At 40.5% G+C, this 17699-nt stretch overlaps 1 protein-coding gene across 2 annotated transcripts in view; it reads left to right on the top strand.

The window, feature by feature from the left end:
• Window positions 1-745: 745 nt before the first annotated feature.
• The window catches only part of LOC131248212 (protein ARABIDILLO 1-like), a 28839-nt gene continuing 11885 nt past the window's right edge, over window positions 746-17699 (top strand). Inside the window, exons 1-9 of one of the 2 annotated variants that reach the window (XM_058248352.1) lie at window positions 747-993; window positions 1188-2599; window positions 2693-2851; window positions 2926-3006; window positions 3116-3247; window positions 5646-5773; window positions 7015-7102; window positions 8003-8097; window positions 12991-13054. In XM_058248352.1, the coding sequence (XP_058104335.1) occupies window positions 1247-2599; window positions 2693-2851; window positions 2926-3006; window positions 3116-3247; window positions 5646-5773; window positions 7015-7102; window positions 8003-8097; window positions 12991-13054 (2100 nt within the window). In that variant the 5' untranslated portion in view covers window positions 747-993; window positions 1188-1246. Of the gene's footprint in view, window positions 2600-2692; window positions 2852-2925; window positions 3007-3115; window positions 3248-5645; window positions 5774-7014; window positions 7103-8002; window positions 8098-12990; window positions 13055-17699 lie in introns of both variants that reach the window. The other variant, XM_058248353.1, reaches the window with a different exon arrangement.

Genomic DNA, 17699 nt, shown 5'->3' with positions numbered 1-17699 from the left:
TAAATCAATGGTCAGGATCATTTTTTTTTAATCATTGGACCATAGGCCATTCAAATACTACCTAAAGCATTGAACCCCAAACCATACTAGCTGGCCACGAAAATGGACAGTTGGACAATTTTGTAACGGTTGACGTACAATCCTCAAAAGTCCTCCAATCAACGGCTGGGATAATCCTACATTTCACTTTTTGGAGATGGTCCATCCATGATAAGGTCCAGCAGATGAATTATCTGGATCTTATATGTGTGCCCATATTCAAACAGGAGCTATTGTCATGCCAATCCCCGGACCCATGTCCCACCCTTTGAGGTGCATTGTCTATGGTTCAATGATCCAAACCATTGACACGATGGGTCACACCAAGGACTGTATATGAACTGAAAAACTCCCACGTTGGAAGACAGTAATTCTAAATATTTGGTATTTTCTTATTAGAATCTGAACCATTGCTTTATTTCCATGATCAATCGATCACTTGATGTCCACTCATCCAAGTATCAAAATCACAGGCCATCCAAAATCAGGCCCATAAAATCAACGATTCGGATCACATAACCATGGGCCTTAGTTGTCCAACATCAAAACGGGAAAGTAACTCGCAACCTTTCAGCCTCGGCATTGCACCATATTTTTAAAAGATGGTCCAAAAATACATGGTGGGCTGTAAAACAAAAGGCCCATTTACAGGCCTAGCCCAATCCAGCCCTCCTTACCCATATATACGCTTTTTCTGCGTGCTGTGCTCTCTTCCCTTTCAGGAGAAGGGGAGAAGAGGCAGCAGATACATGCCCCCAGGGTTTCGTTTCTCTTCCCAAATTACCCCCGCCAATTTCCCTCCATACCCCTCTCCATCTCCATCTCCATCTCCTCCCAGGCCTCTCTCTTCTTTCCTTCTCTCTCTACAAAAAAACACAGGAAATAATAATAATAAAAATTCAAGATAATAAGAAAAACCCCATTCCAGTCTGCAGCTCGAAATAATCGTTCCAGGTAAGAAAAATCACCTTTTCCTGTTTTGCCCTTCTTTGATTTTCTCCCCCACCAAAAAGAAAGAAAAAGACGATTCAATCCCTTACCTAGATTCGTTATATATCTTCTTATATTTAGTCCTTTGAATCCATATCTCTCTCTGTATTCCGCAATTCGATGCCCTTATGATTAGGGTTTTTTATTTGCAATTCTAGGGTTTCTATTTGTCCATTTTTTCTATTAATTGGTGAGAATTCGGAGCTCTAATTTCGAGATGAGTCGAAGAGTTCGGCGGAAAGGTTCTCACTCCAGAGAGAAGGATAAATCAATCTCTCACAGGGATTCTTGTATCTGCGACGTCCCGTCCCAGTCGGATTCGAGAATAGAGGTCGATTGGACATGTCTACCTGACGACACCGTCGTCCAGCTGTTTTCCTACCTGAATTACAGGGACCGAGCCAGCATGGCGTCGACCTGCCGGACGTGGCGGGCACTTGGCTCGTCTCCCTGCCTCTGGACCTCCCTTGACCTCCGGGCTCACAGGTGCGATGCTGTGGCCGCTTCATCCCTCGCCTCGCGCTGCGCCAACCTCCAGAAGCTCCGGTTCCGTGGGGCAGACTCCGCCGGCGCGGTCATGTACCTGCAGGCCCGTGGCCTTCGTGAGATCAGCGGCGACTTTTGCCGGGACATCACCGATGCAGCGCTTTCTGTCATGGCAGCCCGCCACGAGGTGCTTGAGAGCCTCCAGATTGGCCCAGACTTCTGTGAGAGGATCAGCAGTGATGCCATCAAGCTGGTTGCCCAATGCTGCCCCAAGTTGAGGAGGCTCCGGCTCTCAGGCGTCCGGGACGTAGACGGGGAGGCCATCAATGCGCTGGGGAGGCATTGCAAGCAGCTGGCTGAGATTGGGTTTGTGGACTGTGGGAATGTTGATGAGGCCGCACTGGGGAATGCAGTCTCTGTTCGGTTCCTCTCGGTTGCAGGGACCCGGAACATGAAATGGAGCTTGGCCATGCAGCTCTGGAGCAAGCTGCCGAACTTGGTTGGCATTGACGTTTCGAGGACCGACATCGCCCCGAGTGCTGTTTCAAGGCTATTGTCTTCATCGCATAACTTGAAGGTGTTTTGTGCTTTGAATTGCACGGTTCTGGAAGAAGCAGGTAACTACTCAGCATATAATGTCAAGGGAAAGTTGCTGCTCACCATTTTCACAGACATTTTTAAAGGTCTAGCTTCATTATTCGCTGATACCACCATGAAAGAACGGAATGTCTTTTGGGAGTGGAGTACTTCGAGGAACGGTGTTGGGTACGTAGGGGATGTTATGAATTGGCTCCAGTGGGCTCTTTCACACTCGCTTCTTCGTGTTGCGGAGACTAATCCACAAGGGATGGATAATTTCTGGCTGGCACAAGGTGCAGCCCTTTTGCTCAGCTTGATGCAGAGCTCACAAGAGGATGTTCAAGAAAGAGCAGCAACGGGACTTGCCACCTTTGTTGTCATTGATGACGGAAATGCGACTGTTGATTGTGGAAGGGCAGAGGCAGTTATGCGGGATGGTGGGATACGACTGCTCTTAGATCTTGCTAGATCTAGTAGGGAAGGTGTCCAGTCAGAAGCAGCGAAGGTAAAGTTTTGGGTTTAGCAAGCTTGATTTTGGCATGTCTCAGGGAATTTTGGGTTGATGGTTTTGAATTGATATGGGAATCCAAATGTATAGGCTATAGCAAACTTGTCCGTGAATGCTAAAGTTGCAAAAGCTGTCGCAGAAGAAGGTGGAATCAGCATCCTTGCTGATCTTGCTAGGTCTAAGAACAGATTGGTTGCTGAAGAGGCTGCCGGGGGACTCTGGAATCTTTCTGTTGGAGAGGAGCACAAGGTTTTATACGTCATCTTTTGCATGCTCTATTCTTTATGATAGTTGGTTACAATGTGATCAGCTCTTGGTTTCAGGGTGCCATTGCGGAGGCAGGTGCTGTAAAAGCTCTTGTCGATCTTATTTTCAAATGGGATTCTGGTGGTGATGGAGTTCTTGTATGTCTTGCCTGTGATGTGCAGTCATGTCTTTTTACTAGTACTAGGGGAAAAAGTACAAAGATGACAAGTTGAGACCTTTGTGCTTGTTTGTTTTGATGTCAAACAGGAACGAGCTGCTGGGGCACTTGCAAATTTGGCAGCTGATGAGAAATGTAGCATGGAGGTTGCAGTGGCAGGTGGTGTCCAAGCTTTGGTGATGCTTGCACGGAAATGCAAGTTCGAGGGAGTGCAGGAGCAGGTAGCTTTTCCTTTTATCTCCCAAGCGAGCTTAGTTGCATTCCTTGTTCGTTCTAAGCATTATTTACTAGGTAGGCAGGGATTTAGTGGAACATTTTTCTTCTTTCCCTGTTGACTTGGATGTCGGCTTGCTTTTAGTTTTTCTCTATCCTTGTAGTAGTTGATTTTATCTATCTCAACGGTCATCCAAGATGCTTATCCCCTGCATTGTATATTTTTGAGTGAAAATTGCCTAAACATGGAAATGGGAGATTAACTTTGGTGTTTCTAGTACTTCTTTCATCTTGAGCTGCGATTACCCATCTATGGGAGCAGGCATTGTTACCTTGCATCTAACCCTAGAGTAAGTGGGTTACCTATTACCATCTATCCAAGGTGGTGTTTGGAGGCATTAATTAAAAAACTCATTAATTTGGAAGTTCCTTAATTAGTTTACACGAAATTGTAGATTAATGATTTATCAATTTTTATTTTTTTTTGGTTTTTCTTTATCAAAATTTTGATTATTTTATTTTATTTTTATTTTTATGTCATAAGAATTTGGGAAAGAATTTTCAATTAATTTTTCAAGCCCATTCGTTCTATTCGCTTGAGATTGGATGATCCAAACCATCTAATCAAAGGTCATCTAAATTGATGGTCCAAATAAAATATAATGTAGAAATGGTACAATCATGGATCTGGTTATGCCCCCCCTTTGATTACCCATGTCTCAAAAACGACTTCGATTGGATGATTTCAACCATCCAATCAATGACTAAGAAAATCACGGTCAATATTGATTATAATAGAGAAGTTCTAATAATTGATTTGGATCCCACCTTTGGCTGCTCATCCCTCTTAAAATACACTTTGGTCGGGTGATCCTACCCATTTGATTAATTTATAGGAAAATAGATGGCCCATATTAATCATAATGGAGAAATTCCAATAATTAATTTGGGCTCTCCATCATCATGTGGGGCCCATCTTTGATTGCTTCATCTGCCTAGAGGTTACTTTTATTAGACGATCCTAACAATTTGATCAATGGGTATGAAAATGGCAGTCCACATTGTACATTATAGAGAAAGTACAGTAATTGGTCTAGACCACCCATGTTGTGGGGCCTTATTTGCAGGATCCTTCTAATTAGGTGCTGCTCCTGCTTCGAGTCCCTACTTCGGACACTCGCTGTCACTCCCGCTTCCTACCCATTTACACTCGTTAACATTTTGAAAGAGGCACTTCCACACCTCTACACATTTGTTGCTGCTCTGCTTCATGCTTTGTGCAACTAGCCACATTTGATTGCCCATCCTCCAGACAATCACTCAATGACGATCCCAACTGTTCAATCAATGGATAGGAAATGAACGATAACTATTGATTATACTAGAGAAGGCCCTATAAGTGCTCTGGATTCTCCATCTAGTTGGCTCACCTGTTATGTTGACCCCTCCCGAAAAATCGTTTTCATAAGATGATCCTTTATGAAATGGATGGTCCATATTTATTATATGGATTATCCCTACAGGCGTGGGTTCAACTCCCCTCCTTGGCATTACTCGATGCACGTGGTTGCGGGTGATTGCGTGCATCTGCAAGGTATAGTCTCACCTCAAATGGGGCGGGGACATCTTGTGTTGTTAAAAAAAAAATATTATATGATAAAAGGTCTGATTGTTATCAATCATGTGGGTCTATGTTTATTGGCCATCTCTCTCAAAAATTACTTTATTTGATGGTACTAACCAACTGAGCAATCCTTTGGAAACTTAACGGTCCATATTGATAAACTAGAAATGGTCATTGAATTGACCTTTCATAATGTGGGGCCCCCGTTTGATTGATCATCTTTCTGAAAAATGACTTTGATTGGCTAATCGTAGCCATTAAATCAATTGCTAAGAAAGTAGAGGTATTGTGATGGGTGGGGAGCCATTCTCCATCTTAACATTGGGAAACCCTTGATTTCTTGCTTCATGGATTGGTGAATTTGGACCTCCCCCCTATCTTCTAGCTGCTAAGTTTGTGAGTTGTGCCCTGTCTATTAATTGGAAAATCAGCAAACTCAATAAACAAGGTTAACCGAACACACTAGTTACATAATTCATGAATTTGGCAATTAAGATTTGCCAAATTCATGAATTTTTTTTATGAAAGATGAAAAAAGAAGATTTGTTAAATTCATGAATTTGGTGCCCATCCAAACACCCCTTAAACATTGTGGCGGACTCCCTATGTGACTTAGAGAACTAGTGAATTTAAGTTGCAGAATTATTACATTGACTTTCCCATGGGCATACTCAGGTAGTAGTTTTAGTTGTGGCATGTGTTGCCTATGCATCTTCAAACAAGTCTGATATGCTGTAAGGAAGCTGATGTCGCTGGTGGTTATCCTGCTCTTTTATGCCCAGGCTGCTCGTGCCTTAGCTAATCTGGCTGCTCATGGTGATAGTAACAGTAACAATGCTGCTGTTGGACAAGAGGCAGGTGCACTCGAAGCACTGGTGCAACTTACTTGTTCTCATCACGAAGGTGTCAGGTAAATTAAATTTTGTCAGTTATTTATTTATTTTAAAATTTACATGCGGATTATATAAAGGCTTTGTAAATAATCTCTAGTAGGGCTGCAACTTGGGTTCGGTCAACCCAAACTTGATTTACCCATCCCGAGTTCAGGTCAGGTTGGGTCAGCTTGTCACGGTCCTCGGTTGAATTAGGGTTGGAAAACTCCAACCTGATTGAAACCTGGTTGGATTTGGGTTGAGCAAATTCGGGTCGAGTTAGGTTGGGTAAGGAATAATCACATGTATTTGAATTGGGTTGGAGTGGATCGGTTTAGGGTTGAGTATAGACGAATTCATGTTGGGCACCTTGGGTTGGAAGTTGGGTTTTCTTGAGGTTGGTTCGGGCTTGGGTTGACCCTTACCAACCCAACCCGCCAATTTGCACCCCTGGTCTCTAGGATGATGAAGTGTAAACATCTCTCTCTCTCTCGCGCGCGCGCGCGCGCCAAAAATTAAAAAAGAAAAAGACAAAAGAGCTGTAAACATTTCAAAGGTTTGTTGGTGTGCTCTCAATTTTTTTTGACCAAGATATGAATCATTTGTGCCATTTCGTGGTATGTTCTGTTCCTGTACTCATAACTATTGCACGGTGCTTTTCTTATGCTTATAAGTATTGCACAGAAAGTTCTGCTTATTGACCGACCTTTTTTTCCATCATATGTGGTTCTTTAAATTGCATTGGATAGATTGTATTGGGATGTCCAGCTACTTATTCTTGGTCTGTCTATTTTTGGGGGGTTTTTGTATAAATTAGCTGATATGTAATTTGGTTGCATTCTTCTACTTCTAATTTCCTACTGTTTATTTTTATCATCCTACAACTGCCTGTCCTAGAATTTGTAATTGAGTTGTTTAAAAGATTCAATTATCTGGGTTCTATGTTTTTCTCCACAGAGTAAGGGCCCATTTGGATGCACCCCCAAAGGGGCGTTTGAGGCTAAATGCCGTTTTGATCCAAAATGGCAGTTGATGTTCTGCATTTGGATGCACTTTGCAAACCCATGTCTCATATCCCGCTTGACAAAATAGGTGCTAAAACTCCCGACTTGGCAAAAGCCAACCCATTTTTATTTTGCTGAGTCGACTGAAAAAGCAGGCTCGAGACCCCCATTTTACAAACCCCCTTGTGAGGAAGCGTGTCCAAATGGGCCCTCAAGAATGCATTTTTTGATTGGTCTATTCTGATTTTGCGATGCTATTTCTCCTCACTAAACAGACAGGAAGCTGCTGGTGCCTTGTGGAATTTATCCTTCGACGACAGAAATCGAGAAGCAATTGCTGCAGCTGGTGGTGTTGAGGCTTTGGTATGTTTTCATTCTTAATATCTGAGTAAGATCATCCTATTCATTTTATTATTCTAAAAATTGTTTCTTTTGTCTTCTTTCACATCCTCATCGTGATCATACTCGAAACAGTGCAGTGGTCTTGCTTCCTGATTTGTGATTCTTTGGCAATCATAGTATAATTTCCTTCAAAGAGATGGAAACTAAAGAAAAGAAATCTGTTCCACTGGAACTATCTTTCTGGTTCTGTAAGAGCAAAAATCCTGAAATATAAAATTGTGAATTTGGTTATTGAATTTAGATTGAAGGTTCTTTGATATTTCATTTATGCTCTCATCCCATGACTGTGGTTTGAGCTGTCCAAGATCGCTTTCATTATTGTCCTTGTATTTGAATAGGTCCTATGAATGGTTACGATCTTGTCAAGGATGTTTAGCAAACTTATTTTCTCTTATGAAATCCTTAAACTGGATTGAACAAATTACCCTCCATGTTTCCATGCAGCATTTAATTTCTATAGATTATACTCTCATGTGGTATTTATTCCATGCCATGTGCAGTTTATATGTTATCATATGCTTGCCTATTGGAATAGCATGGTATCTTTGGAAAAGAGACCTAGGTTGTTTGCAGGCCATTTTTTTGTTATGGTGGTTGTAACTCTTTCAGCACATTATTTTTGCATTACCTCATGTGTTTAGAGTTCCCAATTGGCAGATTTTGGTTTTACAACATGTCGGGTTACTTTGGTGAAAGAGCGCAATGGTGAAAGAGTTCAATGTTTATCTTTTTATTTTCTAGATATGGTTGCCATCGGAACTTTATGTTGAAGCAATGAACAAGCACCTTTGCTTTTTGAATTTTAGGTTAATTGGAGTAAAGTTTCCTTGGCTGTTGCTCATCATTTTTCTGGTTATTTAGGTTGCTCTGGCACAAACTTGCTCAGATGCTTCCCAAGGTCTTCAAGAAAGAGCTGCGGGCGCTTTGTGGGGATTGTCAGTTTCAGAAGCTAATAGGTTTGTATTAGAATACGTACTGCTTTTTGTTGACATGATTTTGTATTTCATTACCTATTTTGGAACAAGTTGTAGAGTGGAGAATCTATTTTAATTTTTTAAAGTTGCACCATGGCGTTTGACTTTGATGGGATTTATTTTTTTGGGGGGGCTATTTGGGGAGCTAGAAATGGTCACTGTTTTCTCAATGAAAACGTGGGGGGTAGAGGATGTTATTAGGTAGATCATAGGGCTTATTTTGAGTTGGTCAGTGTATGTTAAAGCCAGTGTGTCCGGCAATCTTTTCAGTGCCGTTTAGCGCTTTCTTGGTTGTATTCTTTTCCCGCTTTGTGGGTTGTTAAGAATTTTTGTTATCTTTCAAAAAATAAAAATTTATTTATTTTATTCCTCAAAAAAGGAAAAAGAAGAGAGAGAGAGAGAGAGAGAGAGAGAGAGAGAGAGAGAGAGAGAGAGAGAGAGAGAGAGAGAGAGCATTATTTCTAACAAGGGTTCTACAGAGAGAGAGAGAGAGAGAGAGAGAGAGAGAGAGAGAGAGAGAGAGAGAGAGAGAGAGAGCATTATTTCTAACAAGGGTTCTACAGAGAGAGCGAGAGAGCATTATTTCTAACAAGGGTTCTACATTGATTTAATTTCGTTCTTGTGCATCACTGCTAGAATCACAATATCACAATACCAAAGGTCGCTAGACTAAATTTTGTAGAGACTTCTTGAGATTGTTAGATAAATGCACATCGAATGTTTGAATCGCCATGTGCCCTAATATAGCAGAGGCCAAGTTAGTAAGGGCCTGTTTGTTAACACTGAAAAAAGTTACGGAATGTGGAGCTCAGAAAGCCCTCGGCAATAAGTGTTGGTTGTTGACACTGAACTCGTAAAGCGCTCCGTGATTTGCCTCAAATTTTTTCCACCAAGGAGGCCTAGCTTAATGGTGAATCCAAAATGCGCTCCGTGGACTCTTTTAAAAAAATCTAAAATGCCTGGCGTGTTAGAGATTTTTGCCCTTTGCGTAATACACAACCCAACTTTTAACGTGTGGCATTTCTCTAGGCCCACCATGATTTGTGTTAGATCCACACCGTCCATCAACTTTTCTAGATAATTCTAGAGCATGATCCTAACAAATGAGGCACATCCAAAGAACAAGTCGACCACACCACATAAAGCAGTGGGAATGGACCAACTACCGTTAAAACCTTCCTGGGTCCACTGTGAAGTTTATTTGCCATCTAATCTTTTCATAAGGTCACACAAACCTGGATGAAGGGAAAACACAAATCAACTTGATCAAAGCCTTCTGTGGCCCTAAGAAGTTTTCAATGGTAGGCACCCAATTCCCACTGTTTCCTATAGTGTGGCCCACTTGAGCCTTAGATCTGCCTAGTTTTTGGTTTTATTCCCGAAAATGATATGGAAAAATGGATAGTCGTGGATAAAACATATACATCATGGTAGGCCCCACAGAGCCCTTGACAGGACCGTCCATCTCTAGCCAGATCTTGATGGGGGTAGTACCCAATCCCCGCATGGATTTGTGGGGGAAGCGGATTGCGTGGTGTGCCACACTCCATTGACCTTCGTTTTGTGTTGATGTCACCAAGTTCTGTGGGCCCCACCATGATGTATGTGTTATATCCACACTGTTCATCTATTTGGCGAGATCAGTATAGAGCATGAGCCCAAAAACTAGTCATTAAAAGCTCAAGTGGAACACACCACAAAAAGCAGTAAGGAAAATGATTCCCGCCGTTGAAACATTCATAGGGCCTACCATGATGTTTATATGCCATCAAATTGTTCACAAGGTCATAAAGACTTGGATGAAGGGGAAAACCAAATATCAGATGGGTCCAAAACTTCCGTGACCTCCAAGAAGGTTTCAATGGTAGATGTTCAATCCCCATTGCTTTTTGAAGTGTGGTCCACTTGAGCTTTGGATTCGTCTCATTTTTGGGCTCAGGTGTTAAAAACGTTCTCACCAAATGGACGAACGGTTTCGATATAACACTTACATCATGGTGGTGCCCATTGAACTTGGTGATGTCAACACAACGGAGGTCAGCACGCAATCCGTTTTAGGTGAGACCCCAGACTCACTCAAGATGGTGCGGCCCTTATTGTGGGACCCACCTTGATGTATGTATTCTATATCCACCTCGTCCTTCCGTTTTTCCAGATCATTTTAGGGCATTATCCAAAAAATGAAGCATATCCAATTATCAGGTGGGCCTTGCCATAGGAAACCGTGGTGATTGGCCATTAATTGGCCACGAAAGTTCTGGATCAAGCTAATAGCATGATATTTGTTTTTTTCCCTTCATCCAGGCTTATGTGACCTTATCAATAGATTGGATGGCAAATAAACACTTCAAAAACATTAAGGTGCGCCCTAAGACGTTTTTAATGGTGGGGATTCAATCATGACTGTTTCTGTGGAGACGAGCAAATGTGTCAAATTAACATATTTCAGACATTTCAGGCGTTAGTTAACAAACAAGTTGTTCTAGATTCAATACTAGTTTTCTGACTTCAGATTCGGACTTTAGGTTCAGATTTCAGATTCAGGCTTTGGACTTTAGATTTAACAAACAGGTTCCAAGTTTCCTGTTACATGAGCTTATTATAGAAATTTGGGGTTTCCTAAGAATGTCAGTTTTTTAGCATATATCGACGAAGTGTGATTGGTTTAGTGTCTCCATCTCTCTCACCATAATCACAATATTGCAATAGTGAGGATTACAAGAGGAAATTATGTTGAGACTCCAGCCTTCTCCAGGTGCAAGATCACATCAAATATTTGAATTGTTGTTTGCTCCAGTATATCGGAGGTCAAGTCATTCGTTCTTGCTGCCATTGTTCCAAGTATCGGTGATGTTATCGTTGATATTGTCGATATTATCGATATCTCCAGCTCAACGATACCGATAACACCGGTTGGTATAAGAAATTCTAGTTACTGCCGATATATCACAAAGTATTGTTAATGTATCAATATTGCCAATGTAATATTTTCGATTGTATAAATTCAAGATGTTGCTTGTATCACCAATGTAATGGCGATATTATTGATAATATCCCCAATGTATTGATATCGCCAAAAATCCATTTATTAAAAAAATCCATTTCAAATTTTTTTATGGGTGCACGGTTGTATGATAAAATACATGTATGTATTTGTGTATATGTATGCATGCATGGATGGATCATGGATGTATGTATGCATGTATGTGTACCTGGATGGATGGATGTGTGTATGCATGCATGCATGCATGGATATGGATCATGCATGTGTGTATATATGTATCTGTCATTGTATGTATGCGTGTATGTATGCATGGATGGTTGAATGGCTAGATGGATCATGTACGTATGTTTGTATGTATATATGTGCATGCATGGATGGATGGATCCACCATTTTCCCCATGTTTCCCCAATGCTTTCTTGAGTCAGCATACAAGCTTTTAGGCCCCCATTAAAGGGATACTCATTACGTATGCATCTTTTTTGCTATTATTTGATTCCTACATATGCAAGTATGTGTATTTTAGCATTTGTTGAAGCATCATTTAGAAATTCCAGCAATTTCCCCATATTTCCCCAATGTTTCTTTGAGACAACATTGCTGCTTTTAGGCTCCTATTAAAGGAAAACTTATTATGTGTGCGTCTTTTTTTTTTTTTTTTTCTTCCCTCAGCCTGTGATACAAGTATTAGCGATAATCAGTGTTTCAAATAGCGCCCGTAGCATAGTAGTAGCGTACGCTATATAGCGTAGCGTGGCCGTAGCACTACATAGCGTCCCAAATAGCGTAAATCCCCTGTAGCGCACACTACAGGGGTCGTAGCGTACGCTACAGCTACGTAGCGTGTAACGTCCGTAGCGTAAGCTACAATGTATTTTTTTTACTATTTCAGTTTTTTATTTTTATTTTTTCACGTTTTCTTTGTTTCTAATGTTGAGGAATGTGACACTTGTATTGTACTTGATACTTTTTAACCTATGGGATTTTTATTTCTTTTCATAATTGTGACTTGTGGTTTCAATTAGACATTATTAATTGAAGTGGTTTGCTTAGGAAGTTGTTGATGTGATAATTATTTGATTTGGCTTATGTATGTGGATTGGCTTTTGATAAATGATAACTAATAACTTTTTTGAACACGCTTATAATTGATAAAATGAATCATCTTTTAGGCATTTTTATATTTTTTTCTCTTTTTTTTTTTTCCACTATTTATTATATTTGTCCTATTTTTAAATTAAAAAATAGAAATATCGTGTAGCTTACACTACACGCTACGTATTTACGCTGCACGCTATAGAGGGCTGAGCGCTACGCATCACGCTACCGCTATTTAAAACACTGGTGATAATATCATTGATATCAATACATGTTTCCATATCCCCAGCCAGCGATACATGTAACGATACCAATTCTACGAACACTACTTGTTGCACAAGCTGGTTACATAAATTTGGCTCAATCCATTCTATAGCAGTGGTTGAACCCCACATCCTAGGATGTCACCATAATATCATTGATATCAATACATGTTTCCATATCCCCAGCCAGCGATACATGTAACGATACCGATTCTACAAACACTACTTGTTGCACAAGCTGGTTACATAAATTTGGTTCAATCCATTCTATAGCAGTGGTTGAACCCCACATCCTAGGACGTCACCATTTTCAACATGATCGACTTGCCTATGTGGACCAATCAAGCGGTGTACACTCTTTTTCCCACGCATCTGTGGGATTAGCCATGTGAATGATATTCTTGTCTGCAAAGCAAGCTTATAATGTCAGTAGGAAGGATGTATTCATAGGGAAACCATCTTTAGTGACTAATGCAAACATTATTTTTCTTTCTTTCTTTCTTTCCATTCAGCATTGCAATTGGACGAGAAGGGGGCGTTGCACCTCTCATCGCACTTGCACGCTCAGATGCTGAAGTAAGTATTTCATTTTAGTTGATATGTGGTCCTTGAAATCTGCATTTTGTTTCTTATGATTATCAGTTGACTTCAATCCTCTGCCTAGGAATTTAGTAGTTGCAATCTGGGTCCTCCAGAATGGAGCTTTCTCATTTTTATTTGGAGTATATGCAGTTTAGTTTAGTCATACTGTTAGAATGGCTCTAGTGACGAGTGCTCCGCTCAGCAATGCACTAGCAAGTGAAGCTGTAACCCTTTCTTGTCTGGTTTGTGATGGATTTGATGCAAACTGTTGGTGAAGAGAGCTACTTGTACAGCGAAATTCCATAACTTGATTCGGCAAGGATGGGATTTTGGCTCCCATCTCTTTTAATTGGAGAGTCTTCTGTTATAATCTGCTCTCTTTCTAATAAAATTTGGCCTCCTCTACACACACCAAAAAAAAAGAAGAATTAACTATGCTGCGGGTTGGATATATTAGTTGGCCTATTAGTTCTGGTGTGAGAGGTGTCAATCATGTTGCAAGGACCACAAAATATCAAAGTAGAAAGTCTGAAAGAATGGGGGTGCCACTATTTCCATATTAATAATTTTTTTGAAAGTTTAATTGGAATTTAAAGCTAAGAAGCAAAATTACACAGAAGCCAGCACATGGCTAGAGAGAGACTGAATAGCAAACATGGAAGAAAGAAAACTCAGATCATAGATGGATAACAGGAAAATTGCAATTAAGCGATCCTCTTGTCTTAAATGTAAGAGCAGGCCCAGACGCTCCATTTTCTGCAAGTTGATCAGCAATGGCAGTGGCTTTGCGGGGTACTCGTTGAAAACAAATTGCTTTGCCTTGTTTTAAGTTGAGATCTTCTTCAATTAGATCGAGCTATTTTCGTCAGACAATTCCCAGAAGATGCCCAGCTGATAGCATTACAAGAGTCTTCTTCCACAATTGCAGGAAAAAAAAATGAAAAGAAATTACAATCTTAACCGCCTGGATCAGGCTTGGGGCCTCCACATGGGTGGAATCCCTAAAACCAACAAGACCTGAGATCGATGATAGGGACCATGAAGTGATAACGGATGACTCCACCGATGCTGGACCAGCCTGGATTTCCAAAAGAGCTACCATCGAAGTTTATTTTAAAGCTTCTGGGACGAGGGGTCATCTTGCAGTTACTGGTTGAATGCTAAATCGGCTATGAAGCGCTTCAGAGAAGTTGGAAACAAACTTAGATGATGGGATCTTGCAGAGATCGGTATTGGCTCTTGACCAGGAAATTAAACATCTAAAAATGCGATCAACAATAGCTTTGATAGGAGCCTGCTTATTCTCAAATATTCTAATGTTTCTCTCGGTCCAAATCACCCACAAAGTAATCATGCCAACTGCTCTCCATATAAGGATTCCAATAGCCCCCCCAAGTATTAGAGATCCAAGAAGCAATGTGCTCAAGAATTGAATTTGGGAAGACCCACACTGCGAAATGTGCCCAGCACTCTGCTCCAGATTTTGAAGGTTATGGAGCAATGGAGGAGGTGGTTCACTGAGTCTTCTGCTGCAGAGCACATCACACATCTGTTGGGGATGATAAAATCCCTTTTTCTGAAGATTGTTGATCATCAGGATTTTTTCAAGAGAGGCTACCGAGACAAGGCTTTCATTCTTAACGGAATTGGAATAATTCCAGATTTTCGAGAGAGGAGACAGGCTTAATGTTTCAATATCCCATCCAGTTTGCTAAGGAGGATAGAATATGCCTTCCGCACTTGCAGCCTAGATTCTTCTATCCGACCCAATGGCAGGAATAAAAGCCTCATTTAGGATAGCCATCATCACAGTAAGAGTTGAACTTCCGCTATCTTTTAGATCCCTATGGCACGTAATGCACCATACAAGTTCCCTATTGGATCACGACAGCAAATGACACATGCACCCCCTTTTAATTTGTGTCTGGAAACCTTTCTCCAAGTGAGGCCTCTCCACACCAAAGGTCTTACTAAAATCAAATATGCTGACCTGTACCCACAAGAAACCTGGGCTGACTGATGCAAAATGGAGCCGACCAGGAGACCACTCTCCAGATAATGGAGCCTGACGGTTGGGAAGCCAGAGCAACATCCCGACCATTTTCAGCCAGGCCATATTTTGCAACAAGGACATATTTAAGCATCAAATCATCCCTTGATCCACGGTGCCACCACCATTTAGCTAAGAGAGCACTATTCATTGTTCACCTTGTTCCCAAGCCACCCTTGGAAATGGGTCCACACATATCCAACCATTCGATGAGATGGAATTTATGAGATTCTTTTGAGTTGCCCCATGGAAATTTTCTCTGAATAACTCTGAACTTATCCACAAACTTGGCAGGACATCTGAAAATAGATAAGAGATGATTTTGGAAGCTAGCTAAAACAGATTTTATGAGCATAATCCTACCTCCTAAAGAAAGCAGTCTTCCATTCCAGATGGCCAGCTTTTTGGCAAACTTCTCTAGCATATCGTCCTAGCATTGCGTTCCCGATCTCCCAAGAGCTCATATTAGTTAATCTACTATAGAATGTTCAATAGAAGATCATCAGGGGTTTTGGGGGGAAAAAACCTAGTTCTGTAATCTCCATCCTTTGTTTAAATGTAAGGATGATGTTCTTGACTTGAACTTCTGATCCCGATGTCTTAATGCCATTGGACTTCTTGAGTTTATTTCTGTGTTGATATCGAAAGGTTGATGTACATTTCAGTGAGAAACTGTAGTGAACTGTTCATAGTACTCACAAGTCACGATCCTGAATAGTCATAATGTTTCGCTGAGAAAATGGCCAAAAAACTGATGTGCACACACATTTCATATTTCCATAGCACACACTTCATATTTTTGTGCACTCACGCACGTGAGATAAGGTGAGTTTATAGAGGGAAGAAAAGATGCAAAAAAGAAAAAGAAAGGGAAAAGCGGGAAGCCCCAAGTTATGTGGCTTTATGGAAAGACTGATTAATAATGAAATTTTACAAAATTTCTTGATATTTGGTGCACCCAAACGCGACCTAGAGTAATAGGAAAGGGCAATGATTAAATATACAGGTAAAAGAAGAGCAACGGAACTGATTTAATACTTTTACTTGTATCATTTTACTAAAAGCATTGAAAAGATTAATTATTTTGTATTGATAACAGAAATATGTAACAAATGGTTGAAAACATTAATTGATATTAATGTTGTAATGAAAAATAACTTGTAATATGAGCTACATAGTGTAGCGTACGCAAATTATCATGTAGCGTAGGCTACATGCGACTTAGCTATTTTCATGAGCTATGTAGCTTAGCTTAACTTGTAATGTGAGCTACATAGAGCGTAGCATAGCCCATGTGTAGCATGTAGCGTACGCAAATTATCATGCAGCATAGGCTACATGCGACTTAAGCTATTTTCATGAGCTATGTAGTGTTAAGGCTAAGCTATGCTACATAGTGTAGCTATTTAAAACACTACCTATATATTACTAATGTGCAAATATACATGTGTAGGCAATGGTGGCATAACAAATCAATGCCTGTTAGAGTATTTGTTAATAAACCAAGAGTTGTTCTATTATCTACTTTTTCTCAGGGTTTAGGAAATGGTTCCAGTTGGCATTTGACTATAACGCCAAGGTTGATTTGTATACCTATGTCACTCATAGGTGGACTACAAACTCTCATAACATTAAGATAGTTGTGTACTCTACTACAATAGTTGTGTATTCTACTACAAACTCTCATAACATTAAGATATAAGCACTAATAGTGCTCCAACAGAGTACAAAAGATATGTACACACACAAAAAGGTACAAAATATACACATATTCTCAATACTTTCCCTCAAGTTGGAGCATGGATGTTAATCATGCCCAACTTGTCGACCAAACAATGTAAGGTGTTCCGATCAAGAGATTTAGTGAACATATTAGCTAGCTACTCCCCTAAACGAATAAATGGAGTTTTAATTTCTTTAGCAGCAACCTTTTCACAAATGAAGTGACAATCTATCTCAATGTGTTTAGTGTGCTCATGAAACACATGATTGCTAGCAATATGAATGGCAACTTGATTATCACATTATAGATGAATGACACCAGAAGAAGGGTAACCAAGTTCTCATAAGGTGCGAAGCCACATAAGTTCACATGTTGCATGTGCCATTGCCCTATATTCAGCCTTTGTAGTGGACCGAGCAGCCACTGATTGCTTTTTACTCTTCTAAGTTACTAGATTGCCACCCACAAAGGTGGAATAGCCAAATGTTGGCCGCTGATCATGAAGACTCTCGGCATAGTCAGCATTGGAGTAACGAGAGAGATGTAGATGACCATGTTGCGGAAATTGTAAACCTCAACTAGGAGCCAAACTTTAGATAACGGAGAATTTGATACACAATAGAAAGATGAGTAGTACTAGGAGCATGCATTAACTGGCTTATGACACCCACTGCAAATGACAGGTTAGGTTGTGTAATGGTCAAATAAATGAGATGACCAACTAATCGATGATACATGCTAGGATTAGATAAAAGGTCTCCATCATCAAGACCAAGTTTCTGAGCAACATTTATAGGAGTAGCAATGGTCGACACCCAAGCATTTTTGTCTCTGATAAGAGATTGAGAGCATACCTTTGCTGTGAC

Source organism: Magnolia sinica, chromosome 6, assembly GCF_029962835.1.
Source record: "Magnolia sinica isolate HGM2019 chromosome 6, MsV1, whole genome shotgun sequence".
NCBI lineage: Eukaryota > Viridiplantae > Streptophyta > Magnoliopsida > Magnoliales > Magnoliaceae > Magnolia > Magnolia sinica.
Note: the sequence above shows the minus strand (reverse complement) of the source record. Positions and strands in the feature narration are given on the sequence as shown.